This window comes from Pogona vitticeps, chromosome 1 (genome assembly GCF_051106095.1).
Source record: "Pogona vitticeps strain Pit_001003342236 chromosome 1, PviZW2.1, whole genome shotgun sequence".
Lineage (NCBI taxonomy): Eukaryota > Metazoa > Chordata > Lepidosauria > Squamata > Agamidae > Pogona > Pogona vitticeps.
The window spans coordinates 340057235-340083833 of NC_135783.1; the positions used below are offsets into that span (position 1 = coordinate 340057235).

The 26599-nt window shown below is 40.8% G+C and overlaps 1 protein-coding gene across 5 annotated transcripts in view; it reads left to right on the forward strand.

Moving 5' to 3' along the window:
* Positions 1 to 26599, forward strand: part of RCOR1 (REST corepressor 1) — a 192008-nt gene that overhangs the window by 134303 nt on the left and 31106 nt on the right. For all 5 annotated transcript variants that reach the window (XM_078383798.1, XM_078383797.1, XM_020793631.3 and 2 more), the window contains 3 exons: positions 15 to 176; positions 5334 to 5452; positions 21611 to 21689. In XM_078383798.1, the coding sequence (XP_078239924.1) occupies positions 15 to 176; positions 5334 to 5452; positions 21611 to 21689 (360 nt within the window). The remainder of the gene's footprint in view (positions 1 to 14; positions 177 to 5333; positions 5453 to 21610; positions 21690 to 26599) is intronic.

The window sequence follows — 26599 nt, forward strand, 5'->3', positions numbered from 1 at the left end:
CTTCCCTCCTCCAGGCCCTTGGGATGCTCTTTTGGCATAAACATAACATTGAGAAATCTCTGGCGGATCTACCTAACTTCACCCCTTTCCCAGATGAATGGACCGTTGAAGACAAAGTCTTGTTTGAACAGGCTTTCAGTTTCCATGGGAAAACATTTCACCGAATCCAACAGATGGTAAGCAGAGTTGCAACTACAGTTGCAAAAGCTTGAGAGGCCAGACTCAGATGCAGGTGAAGGTGTCGTTGTGATGGCCTAGTGGTTTGGATTCTCGTAACACATTTGACTTGCAAGATTCCTGATTGTCTAGGAAATTGTTAGACTATTACAGAGGAAAGGAAAGAGTGAATTTCCTGACGTTGAGGTGTTAGATAATTTCTTATTATCTGTTTTCAATTTAGAATATTTTTTTTTCACGGTTTTAGCTTTCTTGCTGGTGATTTATGAAATTTCATAAAATAAAACTAGATTCAATGACAGAGAAAAGAGATGGAGCCAATGGGTTTTGGGGGATGAGGTTACAATATGTTCCAGGGTCTTCATCTCATCTAAAGGAAGGGGTAAAACTGGCAAACTGCTAATAACATTATAGTAGATGTAAGAATGTCACCATAGGATCAAAGTGAAGCTGACAAAAGTATGAGATTCGGGAGGAGGGGAGTGCATTATTCACAGTTTAATTCTATTCTTGTGTAAGTTTGCCATCAGCTATGAGAAGGAATGTATGAAGCAGAATTTTTTCCTCATATGTCGAGTTGATTTTCCTTGAGGATTTTAAAGGAGGGGAAAAATAGAATTGTCCTACATGGTTGATATACATTTTAGGGCTCCAGCTCCTAGAATGAATCCCTTAGCCATCATTAGCTAGGCACTTGCCAACTAGTTAGCTCTCCAAACAGTGTTGGATAGTGCCCATTGCAGCTAGTGGGTTGAAGACACACGTACAAAAAAACAATGGTGGGTACAGGAGACAGAAGTCAGCACACAACTGCATGCAAGCACATACACATGGCCATCTTCTCTTCTCATACACACACTAGGTACAAAGATAGTCATCCATAGTCATCTATAGACACGTGTGTGCGCGCACACACAGAAAGGCTCTGGTAAAGAAACAGGCAGGAGTGGTTTGGTTGGGGGTTGCCTGACCCTGAGAGGGGATAGAGCCCCACTTGTCCCAAGGGACAAGCCACCATTACCTTTGAACCAGGATTAGTTCAAGACTTGCTCTAAACTTACTTGAACGCAGCCATCATGGCAAACTGGTTACCGCCAAACTGGAAACAGAAAGAAAGGCAAGGCAAGAAAACGGAAGGGTTCATCATCATGTGCTGATGTAAACTTGCTATAGAATAGTGAGAAATGCGTAATGGAAATGAGACTGCCTAAAACCTCCTCTGAGCTGTGATTTGTAGGCTTGTCTGCGTTGAGTTACTATTTTGACAGTTTTGTAGTTGACAGTGCCTTCCTCCCTCCCTGCTCACATTTTCAGACCTTTGACTACTACATTTATACAGATCTCAGCCAGCACAGATGATCTGTCAGGATATGCAGTTAGGACTTCTCTGTGTCTATTGATTTGCAGCAAAAAATGTAAACAAGCTAGCCGGGAATACCAAGGGTATCAATGCGGTCGCTGTGTATGCAAGGTTTTCAGAAAGAAATGGTGTTATCTTACAGATTCGTTTTTGTGGCATTTGGCAGCCAATAATGACTGCAACCTCCTTTGAAGTTGTTTCCAGTTCCTTAAGTAGCACCAGCGCTGTATGTGACACTTTCTGAAATAACATAAAGCAAGAGAAGAGCATAGATTTTTTGCCCAGAGGCTCCAAATTGATGATCTAGATTTTAGTTGCGAGGGAGACAAAAGAGGCTGAGAACAAAGTAAAGGAAAGACCTGCCTGAGAGCAGAAGACCCTGACTTGGCTCCTCTGGAGGAGCAAATTCCCTGGTATGGGAAATAATAAGAGCAGAACATTTGTGCAGAATGAGTGTGTGCATTGCAGCTTTGGAGATCTCTTTAACCATTGTGGCACTTGATGTCCTGTTACGGAGGCTAACATTTCTCAGAAGCTTTTAGGATTTGCTCTTTCCCTCCTCAGAACCCTGCTCTTCTTCCTACTTCTCCTTGCTCTGGAACCAACCATTTTTTTTTCTGCCGCAAAGGTTTTCATGTGCAATTATGTGACTGTAGCTTGCTGTTGATATTCGCTGCTGCTGTGCAAAAATCTGTAGACTAAGTGGAACACTGGAGGAACTCAGGAGAACTACAAGAGGGCATCACTGGTTCCTCCAAAACCATGCATTAAAAGCCAAGCTGTGAATTATAAGAGTAACCACCAAACTAACAGCTCATCTTAAACCAGGCTGGGGTAGCAAGGCCAAGAATAAGCCCCCAAAACCCAGTAACCAAGGCCAGTAATAAATCGCCCAAATCCAGTGTGGGTCAATAAGGAGTGGTGTGGTCCATCCATAACTTGCCTTGTGATGACATAGGGGCTCCTCTTGCCTCTGTATCTGTTGCTTCTTGCAACTGTGTGCCTAAAGGTGTTTTTTTTTTAGCAGTTTAAGAAACACAGACTGACATGGGGATTTGCTAGTGTATGATATTCAGAGCTTAGAAAGGTAGTTTTTTGAACGACATATCTCAGAATTCCCCATCTCACATAGCCAAGTCATGCTAGGGTTCTTTGAATTTGTTGAATTCTGTCTTACTATTGTGTCCAAACATGTGATAAACCACTATTAGAAAGAAACCGTGGTTTGTTTTGGCTGAGGAAATTGGTTAAACTATGGCTTGTCCATGTACATGCTTGGACTCAGAATCATGGCTTCTCCCTGTTCCCCACCTTTCCCCCAAAACCTCCAGCAATGATAGCTGACAGAAGGGGTGGAAGAGAACCATGCCAGAAATGGTTTAAGAAACTGTGGCCTGTTTTATTATCTTCAAGGCAGTGCATTATTGAAGCACTAAATCATAGCTAATATAAACCATGGCAATGCAAATATGGCAGTTTTCCACTTGTTTACATGACAGTAAAGGACAGTGGTTAATCAAGGTTTTAAAATGTTGAGAAAGCAAGCTATGGTTTGACATGGTTTTGCTTTCATTTTAATTAACTAGACTAATATAAGCCATGGTTCCGCATGGCATGCAGATGCAACTACTATGTACATACAGTGGTGCCTTGCTAGACGATGATAATCCATTCCACTGAAATTGCTGTTTAGCGAAATCATCGTCTAATGAAAAGCATTTCCCCATTGGAATGCATTGAAACTTGTTTAATGTGTTCCAATGGGGAAGTATCGTAGTTGCCTAGTGAAGATCGGCCATAGGAAAGCCGCTTTGTGAACCGCTGATCAGCTGTTTAAATCACTGTCTTGCGAAGCTTAGGTCCCGAAAACTTAGGTCCCACAGAAGGAGCTGTCAAAATCGTCGTCTAGCGAAAATCGGTTTGCGAAGCAGGGACCAAACATTGTCCAGAGAAATTCCCCCATAGGGATCACTGTTTTGCGAATCGCTATAGCGATCGCAAAAAGCCAATGTCTAATGAAAAAACTATAATGCGTGGTAACTGTCTAGCAAGGCACCACTGTATATCCAGAATCTATCTTCATTTACACTGTAAACCAGACATATAAAGGTATTGGAGCATTAGCAGGGAAGCCAAAGGGGTCAGGATCTCCTGACTCACCCTGTCATAGAGTTTACATTGTTTTGTGAATATGATGTTAGGGATATTATATCATGGTCACTGGGAAAAGTGTAGAAACATCAGCTTCCTAAACTAGTGTGCAAAATTTAAATACCTTGCAAGTTGTAAAGCACATTTTAAGTACATTTTTAAAGCAATCAAAGAGAAAGACAGCCCCTTAATTGCAAATTGCTTTTCCTAAAGCTTGGCTTGTATAGCAACAAAAGCAGAACTACTGATAATGTAATTAGTGTTTAAGTGAGAGTACAACATGTCTAGCTGAGGTAGCATTGGAGGGAAGGACAAAAGCATGCAGACCGGAAAAAGAAAAATGTGGCATTTGAAATGCAGACTGGCTGTGTGACCAATACTTCCCCTGAAAGCCAGGCAACAAAATAGGCAAGAAGTCACTGAAGCATTATCAAGGGGTTCAGGAGTCAGCCACTTTGGCACCCAGGACACGTAGCACCATCCCCCACCCATTCTGCTGTAAGATGTGTATGTGCGTGAGCCCCCATGAAAAAGGAAGAGAAGAATATGGGATCCCCACCCAAAAGAAAGAAAAATATTATCCTCTCTCAAAAAAAATTAAAAAATAAAAGGGAAATGAACAAGATAGGAAATGTTGTTGCTTATTTTCCCAACATTCGCCAGTAGGTCCACCTCTAGATTTCAGTGTCCCTTAAATTTGGTGCCTTGGGTATATGTGGATGAGAGTACAGTCGTGCCTCGCTTTACGATTGCCCCGCATTATGACAAAACCGTATTTATTTATTTTATTTATTTACAATATTTTTTAGCCGCACCATTGCCAGTGGCAAAACGATGGTCTGAAAAGGGTTTTTTCGCGTTGCGATGATCGGTTCCCTGCTTCGGGAACTGATTCTTCGCAAAACGATGATTTTAGAACAGCTGATCAGTGGTTTCAAAATGGCCACCGGGTAAATAAAATGGCTCCCCACTGTTTTCTGGGACGGATTCCTCGCTGCACAGGCACCGAAAATGGCTGCCCTATGGAGGATCTTCGCTGGACGGTGAGTTTCCCACCCATTGGAATGCGCTGAAGGGGTTTCAATGCGTTTCAATGGGCTTTTTATTTTCGCATTACGACGTTTTCGTTCTACAGTGATTTCGCTGGAACGAATTAACGTCGTAATGCGAGGCACCACTGTATGTATGTATCTGTGTATACACACATACACTTCATTTGTATGATAATAATGGTGCCTTTTCAGCCCATCTTAGGTCAGACTGTAGCTATGAAGTTGGGCCCCAGTTGAGGATAAACAATTCAAATCACTAGTACTGGGATAGAAATGGAACCATGTCTAGAACTTCACCCAGGGAACCAGTTGAGTTGCACCCAATTCATGAAATAGCACCCTGATGTAGAGTTTCCGTGCACTTGAGCCTTGATGCTTTGCCTTCTGCTTTTGCAAATGTAGGCAGAAAAAAAAATCCTCGTGTTTTCTGAAGTCGTTCTCCAAGAGTTGCAAATCCTTCTATTCCTGCATGGTGATTGCTAGATTCCGCTCACTTTGGACCTGGGCTCTTTTCTTTCATTATCTGATTTGTATTTGATTTGTGTGTAATTTTGGGTGCCTGAGCAATCCCAGTGTTCTTCTCTCTTTCTCAGCTTCCTGACAAATCGATAGCAAGCTTGGTGAAGTTCTATTACTCTTGGAAAAAGACAAGAACCAAAACAAGCGTTATGGATCGCCACGCTCGGAAACAGAAAAGAGAAAGGGAAGAAAGGTAAGTCTGTAAATAAGACTGCAGGATGGAAGATGTCTGAGTCCTTAATTAGATTCACTAATGGAGGATTTTTAGGAGGGTAGAATCCTCCTGCAATATTGAGGAGACATGAAAAATGGTGTTTGTCTGTTTGCCAAAGACAACAAGGACTTTTGTTCAGGCAACTGCATGGTCTAGTTTAAGGAGACATATCACACTACTGTCTCTTTGCCCCCAGTCTGTTTAGTTTCTGTGTTGGCCAAGGAGGGAAGGCACAGGAAAGAGAGAGGCAAAGTAAGTTAATAAACAGAAGGAGGGATCTGCTCCAGCACACAGGGTAGAAAGAAATCTTGTTTACTAACCAGCTAAAAAAAACACTGCTTTAAAAAAAGAGAATGTGTACTAGCTGCTTTGTGGGCTTGAGCAAGTTGTGTTTTTTTCTTTCTTTCTCATGTACAACAGCTTCCAAGATCCCCCAGTCAGAATGTCTGGAGATATACAAAAAGTAATTTCCAAGTTGTGGCAATACATCAGTTAGGCAGAGTTTGCCTAAATATCTGACTAAGGTGCAAGAATGATAACATGTTAGTCATCACTGCTATGTAGGGGTCAAATAAAGGCCATGCTTGAAAAGAAATTTATATTTTTAATTTATTAGTGTGAAGACTTCCAGGAAATTGTGTAATATTCTCTGGCAAGATCCAATGATTTGAGGTCCCTATGAATCTATTGGGCATGTCTTTTGGGACAATGTTACTGGCGTTCATAATCACTTTGATGTCAGCCAGCAGGGGTTGGCCCAATATGCTTACAAGAAAATGTCGCTTCCCTGCTAATTCCTTCTTGTGAAATTGAATTTTCAAGTAACCGGAATCTTTTCTCTGGACTTTACTTTTCCCTGTCTCCTTCTCAAGCTACTATATTGTGAATTCTGTACCCAAAGAGGGGAAATGTTCTACATTATCAGTGTATACTATAGTTTGTAAAGTTTCAGGACTATGAAAGTGTTTTTCATTCCAATAACCATATCTTCATAAAATGAGATACAACTGAGCTTTTGACCACGCCTGCCATGTCTTCTCCTACACTATGCCTTGGTGAAGTGAAAATTTCTCATCCAAAGCAGCCGACAGGGATGATAAGCTTCAGAAGAAGCCAAGACATTAAAAACAACAACAAACTAAACATAATTTCTTGGCTTGGATCAACTGGAAAGGTTGTGGTTAGTTGGAGACAATGGTTTTATAGACCTCTGATAGATGCTTTTTTAAATAAGTGCAAACAGAAGATTTTTTAAAAAGCTGAAATAAGATTGTTTGAATGAATTTTATATTCACAAGCAAAGTTAAAATTATAATTGCAGAGATTAAACTTTTGTTGTTTCAGAAAGTTTACACTGGGTAGTTTAAAGGCATACTATTTCTATTGATTTCCCACTTGTGCTGCTCGCTGTGCTACCATGTGACCAGAAGCTTTAGAACGGACATGGTTCCAAGCAGAAATCAGACCAATAAATCCATTTCCTGTTCCTATTTCTTCTGCATTTTCTGTACCCTGCTTATTCAGTGGAACCAGCACATCCACATTATTTTAATCTGATTTACAGGAAATTTCTCCTAAGGTTTGGTGTGTAGGAATGTTTTATGGAGATGTGCTCGAGTCTAGATTTTGCATTAATTCAGTGCTCTTGCAATGCAGGAATATTGATTCAAAATAGTCTGTGAGCCTGTTGCTATGGTGATGGTGATTCCACTTGTAGAATTTAGGGAAGGGGGCAAGCCAGTGCATGTATGTTTTGCTTTCATAAACTATATAAACTGGAGGTTCAGATTGTTCTTGGTTTGTGAGACAATTAGAATAAATCTTGGGAAGGTAGCGTATAAATGTTTAAAATAAATCACTGAGATAATCCTGCCAGCATGGATAGATAGATGTCCCTCTTTTGATTTGTAGACAGCAAGTGGCGTTGCAGCTTCTGCTTCTTTCTAAAAAATAATGTGAGCAAACATGCCATTTTCTCTGAGTAGGTACAACAAAACTGGCACATTTGCTCTTTCAGGATGGCAGCCTGCAACGCATGGGTGCAGTCATTGCTGAAAAGAATTGTATATCACAAACAACTATTGTTCTTCTTTTAACCTTTTCATTGGTATTTTTCCATATAGCAAAAAAACATTTCTATCTTGGTAGCCCTACTTTCATACTCACTCTAGAATGAGTCTTAGTGGTGAGCAGGTAGAGCTGACACACCTACAGTCATGTAGAACCAGACAAAGCAAACATATAAAAGACTGTTAAAATAAGTAAAAGATCTTTTGGGTCATTTTGCTGGCTTTTGCGTTCTCCGGTTCAAATACAACCCTTTCTGACTGACCACCCTTTTAGATTTGTAGAACCAGAACTCCGATTGTCACCAGCCATGAAGTCAGCAGCTGTGCTGGCTATGGATGATGGGAGATTTACAGAGCTGGAAAAGTTCATTTTTTCAATGACAAAATTCCCAGTACAGTGGTGCCTCGCTAGACAGTTATTCCGCATGACAGTTTTTTCGCTAGACATTGGCCTTTTGCGATCGCTATAGCGATTCACAAAACAGTGATTCCTATGGGGAAATTTCGCTGGACAATGTTTGGTCCCTGCTTCGCAAACCGATTTTCGCCAGACAATGATTTTGACAGCTCCCTCCATGCTCGCAAAACAGGTGTTTTTGGGACCTAAGCTTCGCAAGACAGCGATTTAAACAGCTGATCGGCAGTGTGCAAAGCGGCTTTCCTATGGCCGATCTTCGCTAGACAACGACGATTCTTCCCCATTGGAACGCATTGAACATTGCATTCCAATGCATTGCATTTCAATGCATTCCAATGGGGAAATGCTTTTCGCTAGACAATGATTTCGCTAAACAGTGATTTCAGTGGAACGGATTATCATCATCTAGTGAGGCACCACTGTACACCATCTGCCCAGGCAGCATGGCCACTTTTCTCAGGTCTATGGATTTAGTCAAACCTATTCTTGAAGGGGGTTAGGGTTAGGGTTAGATTTATGAAGGCTGCCTTTAAAATATTACACCCAAAAAGAATTGAACTGGCATGCAAACAGTCCTTTACATCGTTTCTGACATGTCTGATTTAGTCCTGGAGCTGTAATGAGCTAACTACAATGGAAGAGGAACCCCCTCCCCCTAAGGCCTGATATGTCCCAGACCCCTGCTGACATCATTTAGACATCAGATAAAGCCATTGTTCATTTCCCAGGCTTTCAAGTGGATTTCTATTCTTCCTGGATTTCTTCTACCTTTAAAAACCATGAAACAAAGGTGTTGTTATTGTACTCAATGAATTTTTGTGTGCTATTTTATTTTTGTGTTGGTACATTTCATTTACTGTATTTCTTACTGCTTTCCTCCCTGAGAACACATGGGAGTTGAAGGCTATATAAAATTATCGGAGATATAAATTAAATAAATAGAGGAGTGCTTGGATGCATCTACAGTCCCTGGCTTGAAACAGGCGTGCAGGAAAATACACTCCCGGCTCAACATTCTCACCTTCCATTGTATTCCATTAGTTATTTGGCAAAATGGGCTCTTGCCTTTCCATATGAATATTATCAGGGCAACGTCCATCTATAAAACAGAACAATGGCAAAAAAAATAGTGAAGTGAAGAAAAACAGTAAATTAAAGTGGTAGGTAGCTGCAAAGATGTTGTAGCAGTTAAAATCTTGGGAGAATAAAAATATCTTTAGCTGGGCTTGGCAGTGAACTGCCCTCCCTAAGAAGATAGTGTTGACGGAGAGAGTTTATTCTTTGAAGTACATGTCCCAGAATCTGACAGCCAGTAAGGTTAGTGTCCATGATGACCACAGACTTCTGTGAGTTCTAGAGAGAGACAGAGACAGAAAAGAAGCATGCCCCACCCCTAAGTGGTACTGTTTGGAATAATCTTTCTCTCTCTGCATCACCCCTCTCAGTTCTGACTGTGGGGGCATGTACAGAAGAGGGCCTTGGATGCAGGCCTTGGAAATAACTGGCTAACAACTAGTTGTTTGTAATTAATTAATTTCCCCAGTTACTAAGTAAGTGAGTAAGTGAGTGAGTAAGTAAGTAAGTAAGTAAGTAAGTAAGTAAGTAAGTAAGTAAGTAAGTAAGTAAGTAAGTAGTCATTGGGATATTTTACTAACTTATGGGGGACCATAGGTTTGGAACTACAGTGGTGCCTCGCTTAACGACGTTAAGTCGTTCCAGCGAAATCGCTGTAGAGCGAAAACGTCGTAAAGCGAAATGAAAAAGCCAATTGAAGTGCATTGAAAACCGTTCAATGTGTTCCAGTGGGCTGAAAACTCACCGTCCAGCAAAGATCCTCCATAGGGGCGGACATTTTCGGGTGCCTGTAAAGTGAAAAATGGCTCCTAAACACAGCGGGGAGCCATTTTGAAACCCGACAATCAGCTGTTTTTGATTGTCGTAAAGTGACAATCGGTTCCCGAAGCACGGAACGGATCATCGCAAAGCAGAAAACCCCATTCAAACCATGGTTTTGCGATCGCTTTGCGATCGCAAAAACATCATTGTCAAGCGGATTTGTCATTAAACGGGGAATCGTAAAGCGTGGCACGACTGTATAACTGTAGCTATATATCTGTGAAGATTCTCAGTCATCCAACTGGAAGCTGAATCATGGCAACTGGACTCAAGTCCAAGTGACTTCTTCAATCTGAGGAGACTTGGTGGGAGATCCCTGATATATCCTCCACATTGGTTTCACTTCCCCCTGATCTGAATAGACACTTTGGGTAGGACAAAGGCCTGGGGGTGAGGAATAATCCCACTTCTGCAGTCCTTCTCCACCCATTGTCATGGGTCGTTGATGGTCGTTAACAGTGATCTTTCTTGTATGTGTTCCTAATCCTTCTGGGGATGGATGAAAGGGTAGCATGATAAATAGGAGACAGACAGTATCTAAGGCCTCCACTTATGTGGACTGAGGACCTGGATTCTTGTGCCACTAGCCATTCCTACTGACCCTTGCTACACCTTCATCCAACTCACAAGAGACATGTCAGTTGGTGCAACAAAGTATGGGATCTGCAGTTCCCCTGCTTCTTACATCTACTGCGAACCTTTGCAGTGCTTTTCAGATGTTAGGTTTGGCCACTGCATTTCAACCCACTGTGCCACAAGGCATTTAAGGAGCCTCGTGGCACAGTGTCTAAGCTGCAGTGCTCTAGCTGAGACTCTGCTCCCAATCTGAGTTCAACCTGAATGGGTTCATTAGCCGGCTCAGACTTAACTCAGCCTTCCATCTTTCTGAGGATGGTAAATTGAGTGCCCAGCTCACTGGGGGTTGGCGGGAGCAGGGGGGCAATGTGTAGCCTTCATCATTAAATTGTAAACTGCCCAGAGAGTGCTTTAAGCACAATGGGTCCGTCTATAAGCAGCTCACTTGCTTTGCACACATGTACAAAACAGCTTTCTGCCACATTGCTTCTGAGGGAGGGGAAGCATATAAGGAGAGGAAAGCTGTTTGTATCAGCTGTCAGTGAAGAGCTGTTGGGAACAGATTTGAATTGGTCTCATTAATCCATGTGAAACGAGCCCTTTCCAGATTGGGCCAGGGGGCATTCACCTGTCTTGAAGCACTGCAACCAAGTGACCCTTCCTGAAGGAAGGTTGCTGGCAATTACATACTTCATGGTTTGCACCTATACTCTTATGTACAAAATCATACACTGCTTGCCTGTGGCCTCAGAGAGGTAAATAGTAAAGTGGACTCTCTTTTGGTCCTTCATAATCCTTGCTTGGAATTTTAGCATCCTGGGGGCGGGGGGCTGAAACTGTGATTATCTTGCCTTTTTATCTACAGTGGTTATATAGAGATAGTATAAATAAAAGTTCTTCATGGTCTCTGTGAATGCACACTAATGGGTTTAATCTGCGCTTGCGCAGAGGTCTCCGGAATATTCTAGAGCTTTATGTTACATTCGTCAAGGACCGCCATCCGGTACACGTGGTCGACCCATCCTGGTAATTAATTACCTCAGTTCCTTTTTGCCGCTGCTGAGGTCTCTCCTCTTGTTGAGCTCCATTCGTCATTGCTTCTTTCAACTTTTATATAATCTGAGGGAAATGGTAAAAGACTTTTTGAGTGATTCTTTCCTGCTTCTATATACTGTATTTTTCGCACCATAAGACGCACTTTCCCCCCACAAAACGGGGGGTGGAAAGTCTGTGCGTCTTATGGAGCGAAGAAAAAAGATTATATTTTCCTGTTTTCTTCTCCTAAAAAATTGGTGCGTCTTATGGAAAGGTGCATCTTATGGAGAGAAAGAGGTAATCAAAGGAAAATCGTAAGAGACTTTTTGAGCAATTTTTTGCCATCGCCCTCCCTTTCTTTCCCCCCCTCCCCACCATTTATGGCCCCTCTTCCCCCACTTAAAAGGTGCACCTCGTGCTCCAACAAAGAGCTGTCACAGACGGTCACGATTTCTCTCTCTTTTGTCTGGGGGAATCTCACCAGCCTTCTACTTGACAGTTCTGCAGGAACTTCACTAAACAAGCCCTTAAACTGAGGCAATAACGTCTTAGGTCATTCCTCTGGGAACGTCCCTTGCAATCAGCTCAGAGTATAGAACTTTCCCAAACATCCCAGCCCCTTAAAGAATCTCCGGGTGCAACTACCACTTATCCGACAGTTAAATCGGTTTCCAAGACTAAACCGGAATCAAAGCCTAAATCTTCCAGTTCAGCAAAGTCCACCCTGGTACCGAACCCCCCTTCGGTATCAGAAAACTCCATATCAAAAAACCTGAAGACGTCTTCCACCGATTCTCGTCATTCCAGACAGAGGCCGATACCGGACCTGACACCATTACAGCACCAGCCTATGATCTGCCTTGATTCACCAGAAGAGACCCTTCTTCCTCCTTCTGGTCAGCCACCATCTCCACTACTTGCACAGTCTCCATCTTCTATGTTCAGTTCGGCTGAGGTTACCATCCTTCCTCAGTCGACACAGTCAAGCCCCATGTCCACAGGGGCAGAGGGGAGGACAGGCGGGAAGTGTGAATTCATAGATGACCACTTGAAGAACCAGAGTTATAGGTAACCTCTTTTTCTTCTTCATGGTCTCTGTGAATGGACACTAATTGGTGATTAACAAGCTGACTTACCGGTGGGCTGTTCTTTGGAACTGAGGTAATTACCAGGACAGGCAGACCACGTGTACTAGGGGGGCGGTCCTTGACGAACATATCATAAAGCTCTAGAATATTCTGGAGACCTTTGCACAAGCGCAGATTAAACTCATTTGTGTGAATTCACAGATGACGACTCAAAGAACCTGAGTTACAGGTAAGCAACCTTTCTTTTTCTAGCATTATTCTACTATATTCACTTGATACTTTCACATGTGGTGGAGTTGCTCATCAGTCATCCTTTGATGGAATGACTTTTCCCCCCAGAAAATGAAATAATAATGAAACAAAGAAAATGACTCTTTTCCTCACTGCGACTTTTATTGCTTTTGGTAAGAAGTAACGTCAGTCTGCATCGCAAGGACTTAACTGTCTTTCTTTGCTTAGCGGTGAGATTGGTGATCACTTCAAAGTGGAAAAGAGTCGGTCCTTTCCTTTTTCCCAAATGCAGAGGGTGTAGAGACAGACATACATCTTGCATGGAAAAATTAATGACTTATATCACTCTGTAGAATTGTCATATGGTGACAACAGATTCTACATGACATAGTTCCCTTGCATTGATTATGCCAGTTCAAATGTGCTAATGCCTCACCTACCACTTAGGTAGATCTTTGGAGAAGGTCATATGGAACCAAAAATGATGTCATATTTTCCATGTGGCATTAAGTCAATTCCGACTTAGGGCAACCCTTTCATGGGTTTTCTAGGTACAATGAACTCATGTGTATGTATTCTTGAAGGCTTTCACAGCCAGAATCTGATGGTGGTTTCGGGTTTTTTGGGCTCTTTGGCCGTGTTCTGAAGGTTGTTCTTCCTGACGTTTCGCCAGTCTCTGTGGCCGGCATCTTCAGAGGACTGGAGATGGACAGAATTCCTACTCCAGTCATCTGAAGATGCTGGCTACAGAGACTGGTGAAACATCAGGAAGAACAACCTTCAGAACACAGCCAAAGAGCCCAAAAAAACCACAACAACCAACTCATGAGTAGTATCTATCTATCTATCTATCTATCTGTCTGTCTGTCTGTCTGTCTGTCTGTCTGTCTGTCTGTCTGTCTGTCTAATTAAATGAATGAATGAATGAATGAATAAATAAATAAATAAATAAATAAATAAATAAATAAATAACCTATAAATGAGATAAATAAATACATAAGTGGCCTGTCTGCTTATTTTAATGACTCATAAATCCCCTTCCAGTATATTGGATAATGAACCCTAAGTAATATTCTGTATCTAGAGCTAGGTGAGAGACCCACTGTGGTATAGTGGATAGAGTGTCAGATTAGGACTCAGGAGATGTGGGTTCAAATCCTTGCTTGGCCATGGAAGCTCCCAGAGGTGGCAGTGGGAAACCACTCTGAGATACCTCTTATGTACCTTGAAAACTCTGTAAGAAGAGATGTCATGACATGTAATAATAGCAGAGCTAGATGTAAATACATGTATTTGTGTCCATAAATTGGAGCAGTATGGTGGTATGATTATTTTATTGATCAAGGGTCTGGGCACCTGGTTCAAAGTTGCACTCAACCATAAAACTTGTCAGTCTATCTTAGCCTAACCTGCATCATAGAATTGTGAAGATAGCACACATGTGATATTGTGTAGATTACCTTGAAGGGAAGACAAGAAAGAAACATAAATGATGTAATGTTGTTGTATTAGAATGGTTTCATTTCACAGACTATAGTGACAGCTGGAAGTTTTAGCTAAGTCTCTGCTACAAAATTCAAGGCTCCATTTACGCCATTCGTACAAACAGTGAAATGCACGCTGTACTGTAATCAAAGATGTCGCTTCAGATATGGATCACTTGCTGGATCACTTCACTGAAATATCTTCTGTACTAAAAAAAAATCAAAAAAACAACAACCCCACAACCACCATATGAAGCCTTCATTGAATAGATGCTTTGCATAATTGCATGTTTGTACAGTAGCACCTTAGTTAGCAGTGCCTTTTCAACAAATGCTGCCCAAGTAATTAAAGGTAGGGTTTGTTTTCTTTTTTTCTTTTTTCTTTGAATTTATAATACACAGAGTAAGAAAAGTGTTTGTGTGTGTGTTTTTTTTTAAAGTAATGCAATAAACAGGTGTAAATCCAGGGCTTTGTGGAAAGAATTTTAAAACAGATGAGACAAAAATACAAGTTTATTTAATGTGGGCTTCTGCAGTATTTTTTTTTTAATTTCATGGGTAGTTGGAAAAGTATACTGATTTAATTGGATATGAAGCCTTGTGCATGTATTAAAAACAGAAGCAATAACTTTCTTAATATTGTGTGTGCTTCCTGTAGGGCACCAGCCATTTCTGCAGTAATGCTGAGTCGTGTATGGAGATGTGACATTAATGTGAATCTAGAATCCAATATTTGGTTGGAAATGTTAAATGGCTTGGGTCCAAGCTATCTCAAAAACCACATATCCCATTATGGGGGCTGCTCTGGTATTAAAATCATCAGCAGAGGCCTTTCTCTCAATTTCACTACCTTCACAGGTGTATTAGGTGGGAACACAGGAGAGGGCCTTCTCTGTTGTTGGTCCCAGACTTCGAAACTCCCTCCCACAGGAGGCCAGGCTGGCTCCATCTTTGCTGTCCTTTCACAAGCAGGCAAAGACCTTTCTCTTCAGACAAGCTTTCCCTCACAGACTCAGCAAAGGAATTGGCCATGGAATGGGTTGTGAACATTATTAGTAAGTCTCTATAGGATGGCTATTTAGCTTCCTGCTTGAAGGAGACCAGTATAAGTCCCATTCTAAGGAAGCCAAATTTAGCAATTGATTATAACTATAGGTCTAAAGGGACGTGGTGGCGTTGTGGGCTAAACCGCAGAAGCCTGTGCTGCAGAGTTAGAAGACCAGCAGTCGTAAGATCGAATCCACGCGACGGAGTGAGCGCCCGTTGCTTGTCCCAGCTCCTGCCAACCTAGCGGTTCGAAAGCATGCAAATGCAAGTAGATAAATAGGGACTACCTCGGTGGGAAGGTAACAGCATTCCGTGTCTAAGTCGCACTGGCCATGTGACCATGGAAGATTGTCTTCGGACAAAACGCTGGCTCTATGGCTTGGAAACGGGGATGAGCACCGCCCCCTGGAGTCGAACACGACTGGACAAAAATTGTCAAGGGGAACCTTTACCTTTATTGCTAATATTTCATTCTTGGACCATTTGATCAAAGGGGTCTGGCCGACAAGTTCAAGGCATTCTTGGAGGAAACGGATAGCCTAAATCCATTTCAATCAGAGTTTAGGTCATGCCATGGAACTGAAATGGTGTTGGTCACCCTGCAAGACAATCTCCTGAGGGAAGCAGACAGGGGAAGTGTCACTTTTCAGCCTTTCCTGGATCTTTCTGCAGCATTTGATACCATCCATCATGGTATCCTTCTGAGATGGTTATCGAGTTTAGGATGTGAGGGCTCTGCTCTTCCATAGTTCCAGTCTTTCCTCAAGGTTGATCTTAGATGGTACAATTTGGGGAGGTGATGTCCACCTCTTGGGACCTCTGCTATGTGGTCCCTCAGAGATCACCTGTTTCCCCAATGTAGGATAGAACAGTAAGTTTTTACATATTCAGCTTAGTGGAAAAATTGATTCCGCACAGAGGATCGAAGTCTTCCAAAAGCAAAGCTGGCTTTAGAGATCAATGAACTCACTTCCTCATCAATGAGAATGCAACTGGCAAGATACGCGAACCTGTCTACTGTAGTAAGGGGGTGCCTGTACACCTTGAGAGCTACTTCCTTATAAGGTACACGTGGAGCAGGTTGGTAGACCACCAGTGCCTTATCAGCATTTATCTTCAAAGCAAAATTGTTAACAGTGAAGGAGAACCGATCAAGACTTCTTTGCATATCCAGAAGTGTGGTTACATTAAGCATGCTGTCATCAACAAATAAAAGCTCACGAACTGTGGAAAATGAGATTTTAGTTACGGCCTGCAGAAGCCACTGATTGAACAATTTTCCCATCAGAGCGGTATCTAAGGTCAGCATTTTCTCCTCTATAAGCATTCCAGAACATTGCAGAAAACTAAGACAAAAAAAAAAAAAACTGGAGCAAGAACACACCCTTGTTTTATGACATTTGTACAAAGAAAGTGATCGGAGAGGATGCTGTTGTCAGTTACTGAAGCCCACACACCATTGTGAGGTTCTCAAAATATATGTGTGGGTTTTTCAGGACATCCAATTTTTTTTCAAGATTTTCCTTAAAGCCTCTCTGTACACTGTATCAAAAGCTTTAGTCAGACTTATGAATTTTGTGTAGAGGTTGACATGCTGCTCTTGACACTTTTTTTGTAAATGTTTAATGACAAAGATCGTGTCAGCAGTCCCTTGACTCTTACGGAAACCATACTGAAACCAGCTCTCACTTCCAAGGGGCCTCTGAGATGATTTGGAAGGATTCTTGCCAGAATCTTCCCTGTAGCATTCAGGAGTAAGATGCCTCTGCGGCTGTCACAAAGTTGATGATTGCCTTTCGTTTTATAAAGGCAGACAATTGTTGCATCTTTGAAGTCCTGAGGGATTTTGCCTTCTGCCCACATTTCTTTAAATAGGTGTTATCAACTGTGGAGAAATTTATAATTTGTTTTATAGAGCTCAGCTGGAGTTGTATTTGCCCATGGGGCTTTTTCTACTGGAAAGTTGATTAGTGGCCTTCTGTGTTTCTTCCAGAGATGGTGGAGGTTCGTGGGTATGGAAATACAGCTGACCCTTCTAATTCAGTTTGGCCTGTAGATCTGGCTAATAAAGGGGGTGTCGGTAGGTTAAACTGCCAAGCCACTGGGCTCTTGATCAAAAGTTTGAATCCGCGTAACAGGGTGAGCTCCTGTTACTGATCGCAGTTCATGCCAACCTAGCAGCTCTAAAGCATGCAAATGCAAGCAGATGAATAGGTACCACCTTGGTGGGAAGGTAATGGCGTTCCATGTCTAGTCGTGCTGGCCACGTGATCATGGAAAGTGTCTACGGACAAATGCCAGCTCTTCAGATTACAAATGGGGATAAACACCAGTCCCTAGAATCAGACACGACTGGACGTTTGTCGAGGGGAACCTTTACCTTTACTGTCTAGCTAATACATCTCTTCTTCTATTTCCTGTAACATTGTCTTTTTTTAGGCTTTGAGCCCACAGGCAGGGTTTATTCATTGCAGTATCACTGCTGCGTAGTACCTAGTAATTAAACATTTCTGGAAAATATTAATATAATGTGTCACTCCTCTCTTTTTTTGCCAAAACAGTATCAGCAGTGAGTTCCAAAGGGCACTGTTTATCTTAATTGCATTAAAGTGAATGTTTGCATTTTAAGGAAGAGTTTAGATCAATAGTAGAGAAGGTGTGGGTTTTTTAGATGTTGCAGAGTTGCAGATCCATAAGCTTTCATTTTTGGCTGACCTGTCTAAATTTAATGGGAACAGCAACCCAGTATCTGGAGGACCGACTATGTGTTCTCTATCGTTGGATTCACCCAGAGGAAGCTGCTTTATACTTACTTACTTACTTACTTACTTGCTTACTTACTTACTTACTTACTTACTTACTTACTTACTTACTTACTTTATTAAATTTATACCCCGCCCATCTAGACACAAGTCTACTCTGGGCAGCTAACAATAAAAATGGAATAAAAACAGTATAATAAAATAAAAAGCAACAATAGTAATATGGTTCAAGATGGGGAAAAATAAAAATAAAAATGTCAAACTATTTCGTAAGGAACAATGAACTACAGTACTATTTGCAGATTTCATACTTAGGAAAAAGAAGGCTGCTTCTACCAGGGCAGATAAAATAGGACCGCTGTATCTGCAGGATCAGTACTTGTTGTTTCACTTATCCGCTGCCTGAACAATCGATAATCAGTCAATCAATCAATAAATCCCAGAAATACATGTTCCCAATGTGTAGGGAACAGGACTAGCCACTAGATAGATCCAGAGACTATTCTGAATCCAGGTGGCATACGCACTGACGTTTCTGAGGGAAACAAGCTTCCAGTGAAATGAAGCAGCTGCATTTGATGGGGGGGCAGGGGGAGACGGCAGCTGCCAGTTTCAGGAAAGCCTCCCTGGCAGAAAACCCAGTCTCCTTCGGCAAGACTGGGGCCAGGGCTCCCTATCTCAACCATGTACAGACACCAAAGAAACTGGAAGTGCTTTGTTTATATGCTGTTTCCAACATCTGCGTGGGGGCTTGGAACCAATCCTCCACGGATACCGTGGTCCTGCTATCCTTCTGGGAAGCGCTATATCTAGGCATTGCAATGACAGTCTACTGTTTTATTCTCAGCATGGGGCAATCAGAGGTTTGCACTCAAAATGAGTGAATCATAAGGAGAGTGTGTTAATTCTGCATAGCTCATGCCACTTACCACATGACTAAGCATTTTTCTTAGATGTGTACATACCGTGTTTTCCTGAAAATAAGATAGGGTCTTATATTAATTTTTGCTCCAAAACGGATCAGGGCTTATTTTCAGGGGATGTTTTATTTTTTTTTTTCATCTGCAACCATCTACATTCATTCAAATGCAGTCATGTCATCTTCTGGTTGCTGCACGATGGTGGAGGATGGGCTTTCACTTAACTAGGGCTTATTTTTGGGGTAGGGCTTATATTTTCTTATTTTCAGGTTAGGTCTTATTTTCAAGGAAAAAGGGTTTGTGCTTTGAGCCTTAATGTCACCTTCAGTGAAAAAAGTCTGTAAACAGTGGAAGGAAAGTCTTCACAGATTTTACAACGATGCGATTTGGAACCCAAAAGGCATAATAAAATGTAGAAAAGGTTTATGTGGAATAAGATATATTAGTCAGAACATCCTTATTTATTTGTTTGTTTGTAGTTTTCCTGTTCAACCTTTCCTCCAGAGGACTCAAAGAAGTTTACATGGATCTCGTCATATCTACCTTATCTTATAATTTCATAGTGTGGTAGGTCAGGTGGAGATAATAGGGTTCGCTCAAGGTCAGACAGTAAAGCTTCGTGGCTAATTAGTGGTGGAGTTTGAATTCTATTTTCCTAAGTTTTAGTCAAACACTCTAACTATAACATCATACAGGCTTTCAGGAGGGGGGGGGACAAAAAAAATAATGTAGTATTTTTTTTTTACATCACCACCCTTATTACACACTTGACAGTTTTGCAAGATTTGCTAAGAAAAGGGTGCATATTTCCTAGAATGATTTCCTGCATCTTGAGAACATTGATAAACGCACTGAAGAAAATAGCAGTGGGGTGCCCTTAATGAGTGGTTGGGGTTCTAGAGGAGTCAGCTTTTCATTTTACTTTTCACATCACTGTTAGCTACTTTTTAACATCAGGTGATGGGCAAGGATTTTTGCATCTCTTGAAGTTTGGTTTGTAAAAATGTTCCTTTGGAACTCGATGCTGCTTCTATGAAAAAAACCCAACAGTCCTTAGAAAACAAGCCTAATTGGGATGCCAACCACTTTATGTACAGTAAAATAAATAGATACATTTAAGATTTGGAGGGCAAGTAGGTCTTAACCTCTGAAAAATGCATGCAAAGTTGTCCTTGTTGATGATGACAATAATTGATGATTACCCTAATGTTGATGATTACCCTAAAATACTTTGCTAGTACAGAAAATGAAGCAGTTCATTATTTCACAATGGAGAGGTTTTCTTTCAAAATTATCATTAGCTATGTGGATATGGAATGGATTGGGTTAAATATGTTTGGTGTTTTGGGGTTTTTTTTAGGGAAGAAGGCTGTTTATGCCGTTCCAGATTGATGTCTATTATTCGTTATTTCGCAGTTGACAGTATGTGTTTTTTTCACAGTGGAATTTAAAACACATACTTGTACAGATTATTGAGCATATGTTGCCTTGTGCTTGGCAGATATAATCTGTCACCTGTTGGTTCTTTATTTTTTATTGAAAAAATAGGACCATATGATATTAATATTGTACATAGGAAGATTCACATGGAAGTCACCTGGCCTCCTATAAGTAAACCCCACTGAACTCACTGGGACTCATTTCTAAATACTCAAGCATCAGATTGTGCTGTAAATCAGTTTGCTTTGTGTTGGTTCGTGATGACTTTTATATTTCCTTTTAAATCTTTTTTTTTCATTGCACATGGCCTGGTTTAATTGTAAACCACACTGAGTGCTCATGAGTGAAAGCAACTTTTAAAAGTACATTAAATGGATAAATACTTATAAGCATGCCTTTTAAAAAATACCATGACAGCTTACAAATAAAAAATAAGATCATAATATATATTGTGTACACACACACACACACACACACACACACACACACACACACACACACACACACACACACACACACACACAAATAGTGAAGCTCGTGCAAGAAAATGGATAGCAAAACAATTATTTGCTTCTAAAAAGATTTTAGAGAGTTAGAGGTTTGATGTCAGCTGTAATTAAAAGCTTGACCCATGAACTCTTTTGCCTCTCTAAACCAAACTGATTTTGTTATGGTTTTTTCTAGGATGTAACAGATTAGATTAAATCTTCATTGCAAAAGCTTGTGTCCACTTTGGTAGCCATTTAATTGTGTAGGCATCCTTCAGTCTCGAGAGACTATGGTATCGTGCTCTGTATGGAGGTCTTGGGACAGTGTCTTGTGTGGCTGAGAAGGCCAATTCGAGAGTGACAATCCCTTCCACACTGAAGACAAATCCAATCTGTCCCCTGTCCAGCTCAGCCAGTTAATAGGCATTGTGAAAAAATAGATTTAGAAAAGATAAAGGAAGCAACCTTCTCAAATGCAGAATCATGCTGTTAAATCAGAGGTCATTTCTATAATTCAACCTTTTCCTTTGTATGTTCTTCAGAGGATCCTTCTGAGCCCGATTCAGATCTTCACCTGAATGCATGAAAAGCGCTGTGTTCTCTTGTTTACTCCATTGTGTTGTACTTGCTTGTAGATGATTGTAGAGAAATAATCTGGTATTGCTTTCTTTTTTATCTTCTAGTGAGGATGAAATAGAAGAAGCAAATGGAACTAACCCCATCGATATTGAAGTTGAACAAAACAAGGAGAGCAAAAAAGAGGTATTTTCCCTAATAAAGCTTTAATATATTAATAATTAAGGAAAGAAAGAAACAAAATGTACTGTCAGTTCACTTACTTTAATGCTTGGTTTTATTTGTTCTTTCTTCAGCTTTTATTCTGCAATAATTCAGTTCTAACACTTTTAGTGTTATTATGCATTACAATTTGAAAAGCATAGGCCAGAATCATAATGTCAGTTTCTCTCTCTCTCTCCCCCCCCCCACCCCTGCATAACTGAAATTGGGTATCTTGCAGTAGCAAATTGCCACTAATTAACAAGATGCCTGTTGTGTTCCTGGTTGTAGGTCCATTGTACAACTGGGCACACAATCATGGAAAGCAACCAGCTTCTTGATATGCTGCCATCACTTTTGCATTTTCACGATTTTCCCATACTCTGGATATTTAGGACTATTTTAGAGGGATTTATTAAATCTATTGTGACACCATATTTATTAACTAACTAACTAACTAACTAACTAACTAACTAACTAACTAACTAACTAACTAACTAACTAACTAACTAACTAACTAACTAACTAAAAGAGGTTGCATTCACCCTTCCTGTTTCACTTTATTCTTCATGATTGGCAGACTTCCATTGGTGATGTATGCATGCATAACCTAAAGTGCATAACTCATCTTACCAAATTGCTATTAACTAATGAGGCACCAGACACATTATTAGCTGTCTGTGTATGCATGCATGCATGCATGTATGTATTTAAAATATTTCTATTCTGCCCTTCTCCCCAAAAGGGATCCAAGGTGGCTCACATCATTAAAAAGACAATATTCAAAAGCTGATAACAGTAAATATATAATTACAGTGGGGTCTCTACTTAAGAACTTAATCCGTATTGGAAGGTGGTTCTCAAGTTGAAAAGTTCTTATGTTGAATCTGCATTTCCCATAGGAATGCATTGAAAACCATTTAATCCGTATCTGCTCTTTTCCGTCCATTGAAACTACAGTGGAACCTCTACTTAAGAACTTAATCGGTTTTGGAATGGTGTTCTTAAGTTGAAACGTTCTTAAGTTGAAGCAAAATTTCCCATAGGAATGGACTGAAAACCAATTAATCCGTTCTGGCTGTTTTTTTTGTTATGTAGAGGTGCGTTTGTACATTGAAGCATTAGTTCCCATAGGAACTAATGCAAAGCTGGTTACTACGTACTCTACCACTAGGGGGAGAATTTTTTTTTTAACCTAAGATTACCTAAGGTTAAAAAAAGAGCAGGAAAGGTTTTTTTTCCTGTTCTTATCTTGGATTTCTGTTCTCAAGTAGAAGCAAAATTTAGCAAATGGAGCTGTTCTTAAGTTGGATTGTTCTTAAGTAGAGATCCCACTGTATTTTAAAAATTAAACAAGTATTATATTAAAAATGGTAAATAAAATAAATATTAAACATTTAAAACAACAGAGCACAACAATCCATTGAAAAATCCCTCTCAGACCACCAGTACAAATTGGCTATTCATATGAATATTAGCACCATAAATGTAGAGATACAGTCCCTCCCCTCTGAACTGGCCGGTCCACACTGTTGTCATTCACAGTGCACATAGCTGTCATCCATGTCACCGCATCAATTGTGGGAGTAGCCTGGTCAGTGCTTCCCCACCTCCCCACGCAGCTGACCACTCAGGCAAGGAGGTGGGACCAAGAGTGTGGAGTTTCATTGCAGACCATGGCCACACATCCAGAGAGTGGATCGGCCAGTTTGGCACTGGTTTTCTGCAACACCTCTGTTGCTGATATTCGTATTTGTATCCCCAGGGGTACAAATACAAATAGCCCATCTCTAACCCCCAGTCATTAAGAAAAAGCCTGCCTGAAGAGAAAAGTCCTTTCCTGCTTGCGGAAAGGCAGCAAAGATGGGGCCGGTCTGACCTCCTATGGGAGGGGTTTTCAAAGTCTGGGAGCAGCAACAGAGAAGGCCCTCTTTTGTGTTCCCGCCAACTGCACTTGTGAAGGTAGTGAGACCAAGAGAAAGGTCTCTGATGATCATCTTAATGCCCAGGTAGGCTCATAGAGGGAGATGTTGCACTGTTTATTACACTCTCCATGGAATGTGACTTGCAGTGAGTTACAAAATGTAACTTATACTGGTGTAAGTCATCAGCAAATCTCTGGCCAGTACATTTTTTATTTTTTATTTGTGTAATTTTTCATGACATTATAAAAACCATCCGCCATCCTTGTGATTATTTTGTTTTAAATCATTTTATTTTGTGAACCACCTTGAGTGTCTATGGAAAAGTTGGAAACAAATCTTTTAAATTATCTAAAAATAATAAATAAGGAACAGTGGTCAGAGCATAACAGCATAGCACACATTAGAGTGCTATTAACAAAATATCTGTACATGGCTCGTAGCCAGTACAGAGGAAAGGGTGATCTGAACATTTAAGGTAATAGCTGGTTAAGGGACAGCTTTTTAGCATATTAAATTATAGGAGATCGGCTCTTGGTGTCACTTTTAAAAATAAAACTGAGCCTGCCTGTACGTGCAAATGATGTTGACATCTTTGCATCTAGTACAGCTTGATATTTGCTTGTTTGGGGATTCTTGCTGAGAAACAGGGCAGTTGGGTTAAAGCATGCGTTCCACCTTTGAGTTAGGGCACCACAATAGGAGAGAACAAGTAGGCTGAAGGCTCCCCATCCGTCACAAGCTGGGACTTTCCAGGCATTTGACAACTCTCTCAGCAGCTTTTACTCTCCCAGGCAAGACGAGGCAAGCAGGCAGTCCAGGGACAAAAACAGGCCACTTCTCAAGCCCCTGTACGCTTCCTGTTTCTGGTTGGAGGGTCTTGATAGGTCTGGTGCATTGCAAATGTTGCTCAGGCTTGTCAAAACTGAGATGTCTTTTTATGAGAAAGTTACGGCTGTTTTCAAAATAAGTTTTTTAAAAAATTGCTTCTGGAGCCTTTATTCCCATAAAGCAGTCTGGGATTAAGTGCAATAAATAGTATTGAGCAATGACTGGAGGAGAGTGATGTTTAGCCCACAACCCCTAAACTGAGTTAAATTTAAAATTTAAAATGTTTGAGTAAAGAAAAAGTATAAACAGTAGAACTAAACTCAGTCTTACACAAGTAAATTCGCTTGGTGTTTGAGGATGACTGAAAAGTTTGAGGATTTTTAAAAAACCAAATCATTTCCTTCTCTTGAATGATTATGACGGACACGCTATAACAGAGAGAGAGAGAGAGAGAGAGAGAGAGAGAGAGAGAGATTTATGGTGACTACCCTGTCAGCCTGCTCCCAGCATACTGGTGGCATAAGGGATAACATTGACTTCAATAGGAGACACACTAGATATAAAATCAAATTGTGATGCTATCCTTATATCTTGTGGGAAACAGCATTTTACAAGCTCCGAAAGTGACATATTGCATCAAAGGCACCTGTCAGCAACTGTTCAGTACCAAAGATGATGAAAATATATTGGCTACTGGAAGGCCATAGCTAAATTGTATATCATCTTCCCTGAACCAGGTGCAGTCCAGATGTGATGGACTACAGCTGTCATTCGCCATGGGTAATGGGAAGTTCAGGTGGTTGTGGTCAAATAGACATAGACATTTTGATTTGGCTGTCATTTAAGTTGTGCTTTATCTCTGAGTGTTTGGAGGTCACTCATTCCTAGAGTCACCATAAGTTGGAGGTAACTTGATAACACATATCAACAGCTTTTTCCTTTCATCTGGAGATGCTGTAATGTGGGATTGCACTTGTGTAGAATTAAGAGTAGGTTTCTATCTCTGAGAATATCACTGTGTTTCAGAGGTGTGTATATGTGCTTTTTTCACTGTGGTTTCCTGGGGCTGTGCCTCTCCCAGGGAATTCTAGGGATTCAAGTCCAAAAAAAAAAAAAAAAAAAAAAACAAAAAACCCACAAAACCACACGTCTACTGCAAATCAGTGCTGTTGGTTCTTCCAGTGTGATAAATTATTGCTTCATTTCTGATCCAGACTTTGAATCCCATTGAACTCTAGCAAACACAGCTAAAGGGATCAAGTATGATCTCTTCCACATTGAGCATTGTAAATGGGACTTTCCCTTTATTCCCTTGTTACCAAAGGGTGAGAACAATAAAGAAATGAACGCAAATCAAGATGGTGAAGCTTCGTTGGGTGCTTATGTATGCTGACTGTGATGGTGCAGAAAATTCAGACAATGAACTCAGTAATCTCTGAATTATAACACAATCAGGTTTATTGGATCCAAGCAAATACATTTCAGGAGCCAAGTGAATAATTTCAGAATACACATTACATTGTTCTAGAAACAGTTAAGAGTTAACCAATTTCACATTTCAGCAGCCTTACTCACTTGAGATCAGGGTTAGCGACTGTGATTCCCAAGATGTTTTTAGTCTGCTACTTAGCTCATGCAGTCAATGATAAGAGGCTGTGGGAGCGACAGTGTAAAAATAGCTAAAGGGTTACCATTGCCCTGCTTTAGAGTATGCTCATCCATGTTGTTGTTGCCGTCCCATGCTGCTTCTGACTGATAAGTAAGGAATGGCAACTATGGCCCACCATATGTTTTTGATCTTCAAGAATTGTCAGAAGCTCTAGCATAGCCAGTGCCTTCGAAAAATATTTGGAGGGACACAGTTGTCTGCACTTGTGGTAGAACATGCAACCTCCACATAGGGTTGAATTAGACCACATATTTAGACATGCCAGTTTCTCCAAAAATGCTTTTTTGTTAGGGATGTGTGGTTAGCTTGTTAGATAACTATGCAAATCATAGTTACCTCCACGGTGTTGTGGAGATCTGGTGAATCTTCACTAGGCCAAAATCTCCATGACTGACCCATGAAACATACTGAATGACCTTGTAAATCATTCCCTTTCAAACACAGTCTACCTTATAGATTTTTTGTTCGGAGGA